Below are 12,718 nucleotides of genomic sequence, written 5' to 3' on the forward strand. Positions count from 1 at the left end.
CAGTTATTATAGAGTTACCAACCACATCTGCTGGAAGTTTGTTCCAAGCATCTACTACTCTTTCAGAAATATATTTTCTTTTGTTGTTTTTGAGCTTTCCTCCAACTAACCTCAGATTATGTCCCCTTGTTTATGTTTTTTTTTTTTTTTTTTAATTAAAACACTTCCTTCTTAAACCTTATTTAGTCCCCCCTTTCCTTTGTTTCCTCCAGAATATAAAGATTCAAATCCTTAAGTCTTTCCTGATTTTATGCTTCAGACCCTCCACCATTTTTCTAGCCCGTCTCTGCACCCCTTTCTATTTTTATCAATAGATATGTAGTATCTTTATGTAGGTGAGGTCTCCAGAACTGGGCACAGTATTCCAGATGTGATCTCACCAGAGCTCTATACAGCGGGATCACAATCTTCCTCTTCCTAGTGGTTATACCTCTAGCTATACAGCCCAGCATACAATTTGCTCTCCCTGCACTGGTGACTTATTTCAAGGCTGTCAGAAATCACTATCCCTAAATCCTTCTCTTCTGAAGTCTTTGCTAACACAGAACTGCCAATTTGACACTCTGATAGAGGATTCCTCCTCCCCTCAGAAATTTTTACATTCAGAAATTAATGCAAATAATTACATTCAGATCACTTATCTAGTAAGGCTAAGTCATTTTCCATATGACTGACACCTCCAGCAAATAGTAGTCATACTGCAGTTCCACACACAAAAAATAAAATGTATATCCATTGTTATGTATGCTTGCAAATATAATCTATATTGGTTGTGGCAAGCATGTGTCAATGGTTTCAATGGATGCTAAGATGAATAGGATCAATAGATATCGTCCAAAACCCCATAAAATTAAAGAAGAAATCCAAAGGAAATAAATTTTTTCAAGCAGGTAGGGGGAGGAAAGAACATAATAAGCCCTACTTACCTATCCTCGTGCCTCAATGTAAATTCTTTGAGCAAAGAGCAGAGGCGTGCAAGCCCTCCCATAGACACACCGTTTGGCGCCGATTTTGCTCAATGTGAACATACCCTAAGGGCCAGTTACACGGTGTAAAACTGTCAAGCTGCGGAGAGAGGAGGTGTGCAAGCCCTCCTATAGACAGCCTGTATGACACGGAGGCCAGTTTTACCCCGTGTGAACTGGCCCTAAGAGTTCTATGAAGGCCATTCATCTAAAACATGCTACTATGTATTTCATGCTTTCAACTCTGAAAAGTTACTGGAAATGAAATACACATTTTCTATTGACTAATATTAACTTGGTGAAAGCTAACAAAACATAAGTACGGATCTTATTTATGGCCGGTAGGAAAGAATGTTTTGGGTTTTTTTAAAACCATTTACTGAAAGAAAATTCTTGAAAGAACTATTTTCATTACGTCATATACAAGGTTGAAAAAAAAAAAACATAAAAAGGGACTAAGGACCCGAGGAAGCGGCTGCACAAAGTATCACTGCAGCCTTCTTTTTATACAGCACATCTTATCCGCTATTAAACTGATCAAGTTCAAATGTGATCTCTGGATATCCGCTACATGTACACGGATTTACAGCACTCTGACATTACACTTACTGGGTTATACTTCAAAGCTAGAAAGGGTTCACAACTTCACCTACATTTATTTTTACATTCTTGTAAGCTGCCAGTTCTGTCACAGAATAAAAAGTGGTGAACATTGCATAAGTCAGAGTACTGCAGATAGAATATATCAGTGGACTAGCTAACCGCCAAAACAGGGCCTAGACAGCACACAGCACACTATATAAGAATAGAGTTATATGCTAATAAACAAAAAAACACTAAAAGGGACACTAACAGCAGGTTCAAACAGATGAACCTGTTGTTACGTATATGTAGACTACGTGATGCAGATTCTACCCATATTCATCTCATGATGTCGTTTTAGGGTTATAGATGGGAAGAGCCAGCATGTAAATGAGCGGTTTTGGTGCATTGGGGGGTGTTTCCCGGAACCTCAGTGCACCAGCCCACCCACTGACAAGCTCCGCTTCGCCTTCTTATGCATAGGCATAAAGTTAAGACGTCTTCTTTCCTAGCCCAGTGCAAGTGTGGGATCTGGGCTAGGGAAGAAGACGTCACTACCATATGCATATGCATAACTAGGCATTACAGAAGAAGACGGTTGGCAGGCGGGCCTGTGACTCATGACTGATTACAACCTTTGATATGTCTCTCTGACCTATAAAAAGTTTTTTTTATGACAATGCCCATTTAAACAAAAGATACAAAAAACACAGACAGTGGACAGCCATTTTCGGATGCAACTGGGGTGAAGCCAGGTGTCTGGCTAGGCCACTCAAGGACATTCACAGACTTGTCTCTAAGCCACTCCTGTGTTCTTTTCATAGTGTGGTTAGGGTCATTGACTTGTTGGAAGGTAGAGTGTCAAGAACACTATGGATCAAGTTTTTTTCTCAGGAACCAGGCAGAATAACAAGAAAATAAAACCACAGTTGGAATCAGGGCACCTAACACTACAAAGTGATATAAGAAACTAGTGTGCTGCTTGGCCAATCCTTAGCAAACTAGTTACACGTGGACCCAGTCTTACTAGTCTCATGTGCAGCTTGAACCAACAGCTGCGAAATACTATGTAATGTTATGGTAAGTTTACACTGAGAGATAATTCACACAATCGAACGATTAACGATTTCGAAATGACGATGTGTTTTTTATTTTATAACGATCAGCTTTTAGACAGAACGATATATCGTTTAGAAAAATCGCTATTGCGATCGTTTTAAGATCGCTTAAGCCCATCTCACACATTGGGTGAATCGGTGAAAGACTGTTTACACGAAGCGATCTGCTAATTTTCAGTGAACGACCAACGTCGATTTGAGAACTTGCTGAAAGATCAAAACGAACGATTTATCGCTCGTCGCTTGTTCCTTCGCTGTGTTTACACGAGCCGATTATCGTTCAAATACGATCATTATCGTACAAATTTGAACTATAATCGTTCTGTGTAAACGCACCATTAGAGGAGGGCATAATATTCCCAGCTGGCAATGTGCATTCTGGCAGCTGTGGAATTGTACCACACTGGTTAGATGTTACATTAAAATTAATTGAATGTCCTAGAGCTAGGCCAGGTACTGTTTGTCAACCCTCAACATGATGTATCCATGGGGTATGTGTGTTTTCTTACCTATTCCTACCATGCTTGTACAAAGCATGTATGCACTAATCCGCAAAAAACAATGTTAATCTCACCTTAATTATGAATATCTAAACGAGAACATTAAACTGATCTCTCAATACATTAGAAAAGGACCTACGTTCATTGGTGTAATTTGTGGTTAATCGCACCATGATTGGTGCAATTTCCCATGAATCAATCACAAGTCCTTCGGTGTAATCTAGCGTAATACACATGCTCATTGATGTAATTTGATTTCTGCCAATTTCCAGTTCAATTGTCATTGCTACAGATGAGTATATCAGCGAACATTTTACAGCAAATTTCCTATAGCAATTCCCTGGTATAAAACAATAGAGGTGGAAACAGTTCTGCATTTAAATATCTCATGCTACATTTCAAGCGTTTTGCTCATCGCTCTGATGTATCCGGTATTGTACGGCTTTTACAGTTAGGTTCCTCACTATTAAAATTAAGTGCAAAATCCGTCAAATCCAACTGAATACTCTGCACATCAAAACCAATACAATTTGGACAGCCGGAAGGAGTCATAATTGATCCACTGATTTTTTTTATTTTTTTTTTAAGAACTGAGCTAAAGGGATTTCATTATATGCAGCTGTAGCTTCTAAACCATAGGCCGCAATAAAAAATACTAAACAAAAAAGCTACTAATTTATCTAGCCGTCTACAGGTCAGTAATATAGGAGGCTAGGTATTAATATCCTATAGAGACAACATAAATAGAAATGTAAGCAGCCAATCACAGAAGCAGTCAAAATAAATAGTATATGTTTCCCATTGAAGGATATGGGCAGGATTCTTTTACATTTAGGAAAGTGGAATGTATGAAAGTAAGCTACACTAACCTGAGCTTTTATAATGTGCATAAACCTTGACATCAGTTCAGGACACTCCAACAAAAAATGAAAGTGGTCAAATATGATTTTGGGATTTCTGCAGAGTAAAAAGAAAAAAAAATATCACATTACAGTACACTGTATAGCATAGTTCATTAGGTATAATAAGAAGTGATGATCAACTGAACAACTTTAAATAGGGAATATGAGAAAGTGGCTTATAGTGTATTGCTTCCTCCACATCTCTGTTTTATAGATAGCATACCATAATATAAGGTGTCTGTCACAGACGTGGCCGCGGCTTGTACCCCGGCCTTTCCTCTCCTCCTACTGCTGCGGTGGACACGGCGTCCTTGATGTCAGGGCACAGGTCTGTCTGTAGTCCGAACATTTACTAAGACTGATGGAATTGCTTTCATGGCAATTGCAATTTTTTGCACAGATATTAACAAGGTAACCTATTACAGCCCCCTTCAAACTTCAGGAAAATCTATCTAGATTTCTTATTAGGACATCTGGGGCACAGACACCATTCAGGATTGTTCTGGCAGGTCCAGACGGACATCCGGAAACTGTCCGGAATTCTGTATGTGCTCCTTTGTAGCCCAAGCAAACACCAGCACCCCGGCAAGTGCGGACAGGTGCTGATGCTGGCACTTTAACTGCACAGTTTCAATTTAAAAGCAGCACTAAGTGTTGACAGGGTTGGAAGTCAATGGCTCCTGGCCCTGTCAACCCTTCTTGTGGCCAAAGGCAGCAATATGCCTCCAGCCAAAAGAATGAATTGTGAATCAGTCCTCAGACATTGCCTCTTAAACATAAGTGATATAGAGTCATATAGAAAACCTTACTATGTGTTTCTACCTTGAAAAACCTTAAGCAGACATAAGTCACTGGATGTAAATGACACAAAACTGTCATGTGATTCAAGCCTCTACCTGAAATGAGCGAGTCTGAGACCATTACCTAGTTGTGGTCTTATAGTTTCCATCATGCATGTTATGTATACAATAGATAAAGAACAAAACACATAGAAAATTTGACTAGACTAAACAGCTCAAAAAAAATCATGGATATATATATTTTTTAACCAGGCAGTATAATGACCTACCTTGTGACAAAACATTTCAGAACATCGTCATGCTTGCAGACAAATTCTATAAATCTTGGAGAGGTCATCCTACAGAAAAAAAACATACACATATGACAATTCTGTTTGAACATGATATGTGGAAGTCCTTGTATTTTAAATACAAAATACTGATAAAATGCTTAAGTGGGTTTTAACCTTCTATCATCATGTCATTGTTAAGCAGATTAATATTTTATTAATGATTAAATTAATGGTGCGTTTACACAGGCAGATTTATCTGACAGATCTTTGAAGCCAAAACCAGGAACAGACTATAAACAGGGATCAGGTCATAAAGGAAAGACTGGGATCTATCCTCTTTTCAAATCAGATAAATCTTTCTGTGTAAACGCACCATTTTAGTTAGATTTGCCAAACCCATTATCTAATGAATTGTCCGCTGATACATTTGGGCTGGGTTCACACTAAGTTTTTGCAATCCATTTTATGTTAAAAAAAAAAAAAAAAGAGCTGATTAAAAACGGACATGAAAACACTGTGTGCATCCATTCTGATACATTTTTCCATTGACTTCTATTATAAAAAAAAAAAAAAAAAGGATCAAAATGCATCAGTTTTTTCAGGTTGTTCACAGGTGTCCACAAAAAAGTGGTTGACCCCGTTTTTGTAAACGCTAAAAAAAAACAGATGCGTTTTGATCCTTTCTTTAATAAAGGAGGTCAATGGAAAATGGATCAGAACAGATGCACACAAATGCATTAGTTTTATCATTCGTTTTTAATGGTTTATCTTTTTTTTGGGAAGGCTTAAAATGGATTGAATGAAACAGATTGCAAAAGCACAAACCCAGCCTTAAGCTCCTTTTACACGGGGTGATATTGAGGAGCAAACAAACGCTGTCAACACTCGTTTGCTCCTCGTCCCCCGCTCGCTGCAGCCGCTACCACGGCGAGCATGTGAGTACAGGGGGGGCGCGGGGAGCTGCCTGGGTGAGTGCCCAACATCAGCGTGAATGATGGAAGCCGAAAGCACCTGGCACCCGCTGTCTGTAAAGGGAGCTCAGCTTGCTTCATATTATACATCTGCTATACATACACATTGGATGAAGGGGTTATATACTCCTCTATACCACTAGTCAGACCACACATGGAATATTGTGTACAATTTTAGGGACCTGTATATAAGGACATAGCTGAAGTGAAGCCTTAATGGATTATGCAGCCTTGTGTGTGGTTTTCCAGCTCAGATCCATTGAAGTGAATAGAACTGCATTGTAATACTACACAAAACCAAAGGTCAGGGTTTTTGGTTGTTTTGCAGAAAAGTAAGAGTGTTTTTTCTAAACCTGGATAACACTTTCAGGAGCCAGCGACTTGCAGCTGCAAGACACATTATCGACTTTGGGTTACTGATTTTTTGTTTTTTGTTTTTTTTGGGGGGGGAGGGGAAGGAGCCTACAATGAAATCATGAAATAAACAAAAAAATATTAAGTCTAAAAAAACAAAAATAGTCCAAAAGTCTAAATCCTTATTCACATGTACTGTAAATTTATTAGCAATTCTGGATTCCGGACACTTTTAGAACCCACTGATTTCTATTGGGCTATTCACACGATCCATAGTTTTATGGATCTGCAATCCGTGCCACAAAAAAGTAGGACGTGTCAAAGTACAGGCCATAGTTTAACCTTGGTTTAACCATCACCTTCCCGCCAAAATACAAATTATGGATACACTACAGACAAATTTGCGGATGACAATTGCGAACATAATATCTGGTCCTGAAAAACTACTGAACATGTGAATGAGGCCTAAAAGTCTAAGCATACCACGTGTTGTTATTCCAAATTGTATCCTAGGTTTATAAACCACATGACTTTCATCACTCAATTAAGAAAAAAAAGACACAAACCCTTGAGGCATCTGGCAAGAGCAGCACATATAGAAAGCTTGGATGACAGCACTCAGCCTGTTGGCCGTCATTGAGATCACATCCTGGCCGTCTGCGACAGCTTCCTGCTTCCCAGCATTCGCACAGTCTTTAAAGTCTGCACTGCTTGGCGATAGCGAGAGATGTTCTGTCCTTCCATTCTCTCCAATAGCCGATTGATGATCGAAAGAAATATCTTGTGGATCCAATGGATTTTGCTTGAGTATAATGCAGGTGATGTTGGTAGAGTCTCTCTTGTTTTTTGTCAGCTCAGTGGCAATGAGCACGAGCCATTCATCTAAGGAATGCCAAAGTAATTCTAAAGGCTGTAATAAAGACAGGAACCGTAAAGCAAAGCTAATACTTACAATCATCTGATTTAGAAAGGAACCAACAAAAAAAAAATAACAGTAAGATGGAATTACACAATGCAGACAAGTCTCTGTCTCCCTGCAGGGAATGGGCCACATAGACTCTCTCTGTCTTTGTGACATAGAAACATAGAAGATTGTCGGCAGAAAAAGACCACTGGGTCCATCTAGTCTGTCCTTTTAGTATTTTCTTTCTTATTATCTTAGGATAGATGTACGTTTATCCCAGGCATGTTTAAATTCTGTTATTGTAGATTTACCAACAAACTCTGCTGGAAGTTTGTTCCAGGTATCTACTACTATTTTCAGTAAAATAATATTTTCTCACATTGCTTCTGATCTTTCCCCCAGATAACCTCTCACTGTGCCCTCTTGTTCTTGAGCTCAGTTTTTTACTAAAAACACTTCCCTCCTGAACCTTATTTAGTCCCTTAACATACTTTAAGATTTCAATCATGTCCCCCCTTTCAATGTCAATTTTTTTTTTCCAAATGACAAGGACACTTTGAAGGGGTTTTCTGAGCAAAAGAGACTAATGAGCTATCCCCAGGTCATTGATCAGCGGGGTGCCGACAGGGCATTACTTGGTGGATGGGGTGGAAGCAGTTGGTTCCGCTCACTTTGTAGCCGCCAGACCCGGTTGAGGCAGCTCAGCTCCTGTTCACAATAGATGAGCCACAGTTACGTTTCGCCCCCACTACACAGCGAGCAGAGCCAACTGCTTCCAGCCCCATTCACCATGTAGTCAGGGTGTTAAACAGCTGATTGTCGGGGGTGTCCGCAACCCCACCGATCACTGACCGATCACCTCTCCTGTGGAGAGGTCATCAAACTGTTTATCCAAGCAAGCCACATTAAAAGGAGCTTTTATATGGCTCAATTATAGTAAATAAATAGCTGCCCCAAAAAAAAAAAAAAAAAAGATTACTGGATCACTCATGCGGTTGCTTAAAGGGAACCTGTCACCCCCCGAGCCAGAGTGACAGGCTCCCGACCCCCCGCTAGAGCACCTTATACGTACCTGATCCCGCCGGGTCCCGCTTCTTGATTCGGTCGGGTGACGGAGATGTCAGCGCCCGAAGCCCGGCGCGCACTCCTGAGATGAGTCCAACGCTCATACAGAATGACGGAGCGTCGGACTCACCAGTCATTCTCTATGAGCGTTGGACTCATCTCAGGAGCGTGCGCACCGGGCGCTGACATCTCTGTCACCCGACCGAATCAAGAATCGGGAACCGGCGGGATCAGGTATGTATAAGGTGCTATAGCGGGGGTCGGGAGCCTGTCACCCCGACACCGGGGGTGACAGGTCCTCTTTAATTCACACATGGCTTTATTGCGTTTTTGATGTGTCTTTGGGCTATGTTCCCACACAGTATTTTTGGTCACTATTTTGGTCAGAATTTTGCAAACCAAAGCCAGTAGTGGATTGAAAACAAAAAAAGGCTATGTTCACACATTGTTGAAATTGAGTAGAAGGCCGCCATTTAGTGGCAAATAATGGTCGTTATTTTTAAACAATGCCCGTAGTTTTGAAATAACAGCAGTTATTTGCCACTAAATGGCGGCCTTCTACTCAATTTCAACAGTGTGTGAACAGAGCCTTTCTGTGTTTTCAATCCACTACTGTTTTTTGTTTGCACAATACTGAGCAAAAATACTGTGTGGGAACATAGCCTTGCCATGATTCTCTCACAGTATTTTTGCTCAGTATTTTGCAAACAAAACCAAAGATAGCACAATTACATGCAGTGCTTTGGGCAAAACGTTTGGCAATATTTTACTATATATGCGTAATTCGCTGCAAAATGGCGTGTAAATTACATGTATAGTTTTTTTCTTAAAATACATAGATATATATACTTCTGTTAAGTGGCAGCAGTAAGGGCCAACATAGGCTGCCACTTGTGTCTGCAGGAACTGTAGGGCTGTTTTCTGAGTAAACTAAGTAAGAACTATTATTGTCATATTTTAAGTTTGAGGAATTTAATGAATACTTTATAAATATGCATTTGGACAGTCCCTGTATGTACAATTTGCATGCAAAACAGAAAAACACTAAATAAAACTGTAGTTTTTACAACACTGTAAAACCTGTCTCTTAATGTATTCTAGTAAAATCATATTTGAGAGACCAAATGACATGATATAAAATCAATCAAATCAGAAAAATATGAAAGTGGAAAACAGGAATAAAAATGTGCAAACCCACTTGGGAAGTAACAAAATCTTTGGTTTAGGTATAGGAAATTCAGGCTTTTCATGATTTTCTTGTGAATATATTGATCCTTCCAGATTAATGTAATATTGAATATTTTCTTGAGCAAGACATCAATTACAAATTTTGTTCACGGCTAATGGTGCATTTACACAGACAGAGCCAAAGCCAGAAACAGACAATAAACAGAGAACAGGTCATAAAGGAAAGACTGAGATTTCTCCTCTTTTTATATCCATTCCTGGCTTCAAAAATCTGTCCGATAATCTGTCTGTGTAAACATGCCCTAAAACTATTGTGAACGCTACTGTATTAGTAGATGCAATAAAAAAAGAATATCTTTCATGTCAATAAATAAAGGCCATATTACATGAAGCGACTATTGGCCGTATTTGGCCGATTATCGGCCATTACAGCTGATAAATCGCTTTGTGTGATAAAAGGCAACAATCAGCCAACATGAACGATGTCGGCTGATCGCGGTCTTCCATTGTCTTTTAACATGTTGAAAGACAAACGACGTGGAGAGCAATGATCTGCTGCTGTTGCTCTCTTTGAGAGGAGAGCTGCAGAGAGCAGAGGTGCCCTATACATAACATTGAGACGGTGAGGCAGACCGGATTCTGAGCGGCGAGGATTCTGCTTGGAATCTCCGCCTGTTTTCCGCAGTGTGAACGCATCCTACTACAACTGCTATAAATATTGAATATTTTAAGTATAATATTTTAAATATAATATGGCTATTAAAAGCGGTTGTCTTAGCAGGGGACTGTCTAGTTATATGCCCATGAAGGGGTCACTGAAAATAAGAACCTACCTCCCTGGCTCCCATGCTGCTGCTAGTCTTATACTGCTCTGTCCACACCATGCGGCCACCTACGGCTTCTCGCTGCAGTCGCCCCTCAACCAATCAACAGCTGTGGCAAAACATCGCTGCAGCCGTTTACTGGCTGGGCAAGTTTGCAACCTCACAACCAAAAAATCTAAAAAAAAAAAAGGGCCTCCCCGGCCATATAACTAAAAAGACCCCTCTTTACACTCTGTGGTTCGGGCGTTCTGCACCTAAGCGAAAACGCAGCTCGGTTCTAAAACTGCTTAGGCGTGGAACAGCCTTCCAGAAGGGATTGCGTTCGAGAACAGGGATATGAGGATATATACTTATATATTCTGGTTTAAAACCAAGTGGGTTGCAAATCTAAAGCAAAGCTTCATCTTGGGACAATTAATTCATTTATTTCGGTCTATTCTCCTAAATATTTTGGAAAGCCAAAATGAAGCTTAACTTTAAATAAGAGAAGAAAAAAATGAAGAAAAAAAAAAAAAAAAAAGATTTATAGGAATGAAGTAAAAGAAAGTAAAGTATAAAATGGCAGGTTGATTGACAGATAAAAGGGGAGTCATTGGACTAAACTGAAAATGGGCATGCATGATATTAACCAAACTTACGTCCTGTTCAGTAGGGGGGTGATAAATGAATGCATGCTTTGTCACATTCATCTCTTTTACGTCTATCTTCCTAAAAACTTCATATACTTTTCTGACCTTGAACACCTGGTTTCTTGGTGTTTTGTTTCCATTGTAGCCCATGTCATTTCCATTACTTGGGGAAGCAGGTCCAAGGCGAAAAACGTAGCAGAATATCCGAACTATCCGCAGCAGACTCTTCATTTGAGCTTCATAACTACTGGAGAGACTATTGATGGAGAGAGCGTTATGTGAATTTCTACTTCTATTATAACTGGATTCATTTGTAGAGCAAAAAAACAAGTAGCCGCGGCGGTCCCGGACAGTGATTGGCTGAGCGGCCTGTTAGCTGAGACAGGCCACTCTGAAGTTGGAGCGCGCGGGACTCGGGGAGAAGCACAGAGGAAGAGGAGCTCTGCAGCCGGGACAGGTAATGTATTCTTCTTTGCATATCGTCAGCGCCGGCCACGCACCACTATTACACGTAGCGATGCGTAGCGAATCGGCCGATTATCAATCCATGTAATAGTACCCTAAGGGGGTAACTGTGTTACTTTTTAGACATTTTAGAGTTTTTGACAAAGAAAGGGTTTATGTATTGACCAAAATTTACTATTAACATGAAATACATTTTGTCATTTTTGTTACACACAAAGAGAACAGTCACATTTGAAAAATACAGCTTGGAGTTGTGGCTGTGGAGTTGTTAACCATAAAGGGGTTGTTCACCCAAAGATATTTTCTTTCAAATGAACTGGTCCCAGCAAGTCTCAAGTCTTCCAGTATTTAAAAGCTGCTGTATGTCCTGCAGGAAGTGGTGTATTCTTTCTAGTCTGACACAGTGCTCTCTGCTGCCACCTCTGTCTGTGACAGGAACTGTGCAGATCAGTAGCAAATCCCCATAGAAAACCTCTCCTAATCTCGAGACTGAAAAGAATACCCCTTTCAGCAGGATATACAGCATCTGATAAGTACTGGAAGACTTGAGATTTTTAATAGAAGTAATTTACAAATCTATATAACTTTATGGTACCAGTTGATTTGAAAGAAAAAAAATGTGAACTTTAAGGGGTTAAGTGAAGTTGTTTTTTTAAAGAGATACTACTCCTTTAACCTATTTCCAGTAAAGTTTGGACTAGATCAATGTGTAAAGTATACTTTTGGGAAGTGCACACTGAATTAGTGACACAATGTTGGAGATTTATCAAACTGGTGAAAAGTAGAATTGTTTTAGTTGCCCTTAGCAACCAATCAGATTTCCCCTTTCATTCCTCACAGACGCTTTGGAAAGGTGAAAGGTAGAATCTGATTGGTTGCTAGGGACAACTAAGACAATTCTACTTTGCACCAGTTTGATAAATTTACCCCAATGACTTTAACCACTCACAGAGGTACATAAGTTACTGGTTTACCTTGCAAGTGGCATATAGGCAAGTAAGGTTGAGACAGGAAGTAGCTCCCCAGGGATCAAATGGAGTACAGCGAGATGGGTGAGAGACAACTTGAAACAACCTGACTTTGGTTAGGCCCTAGTTGTATATCTAGGCCCCTAGTCCTGATGTTTGCAGGACACTTTAAAAAAAAAAAAGCTGTGGTAAAGAAATGAAAGTTACCTGA

At 39.9% G+C, this 12,718-nt stretch overlaps 1 protein-coding gene across 3 annotated transcripts in view; it reads right to left on the reverse strand.

Moving 5' to 3' along the window:
• Positions 1 to 11,355, reverse strand: part of LOC138774978 (E3 ubiquitin-protein ligase HACE1-like) — a 49,767-nt gene extending 38,412 nt beyond the window's left edge. For 2 of the 3 annotated variants that reach the window (XR_011360448.1, XM_069955743.1), the window contains exons 1-4: positions 11,084 to 11,355; positions 7,031 to 7,374; positions 5,137 to 5,205; positions 4,035 to 4,122 (exon numbers count right to left, since the gene is read on the reverse strand). Coding sequence is in view for 2 of the 3 variants with exons in the window: in XM_069955743.1 (XP_069811844.1) it covers positions 4,035 to 4,122; positions 5,137 to 5,205; positions 7,031 to 7,374; positions 11,084 to 11,305 (723 nt within the window). In the remaining variant the exon portion in view is untranslated. The remainder of the gene's footprint in view (positions 1 to 4,034; positions 4,123 to 5,136; positions 5,206 to 7,030; positions 7,375 to 11,083) is intronic. The other variant, XM_069955745.1, reaches the window with a different exon arrangement.
• Between the last annotated feature and the right edge of the window lie 1,363 nt (positions 11,356 to 12,718).

This window comes from Dendropsophus ebraccatus, unplaced genomic scaffold (genome assembly GCF_027789765.1).
Source record: "Dendropsophus ebraccatus isolate aDenEbr1 unplaced genomic scaffold, aDenEbr1.pat pat_scaffold_1195_ctg1, whole genome shotgun sequence".
Lineage (NCBI taxonomy): Eukaryota > Metazoa > Chordata > Amphibia > Anura > Hylidae > Dendropsophus > Dendropsophus ebraccatus.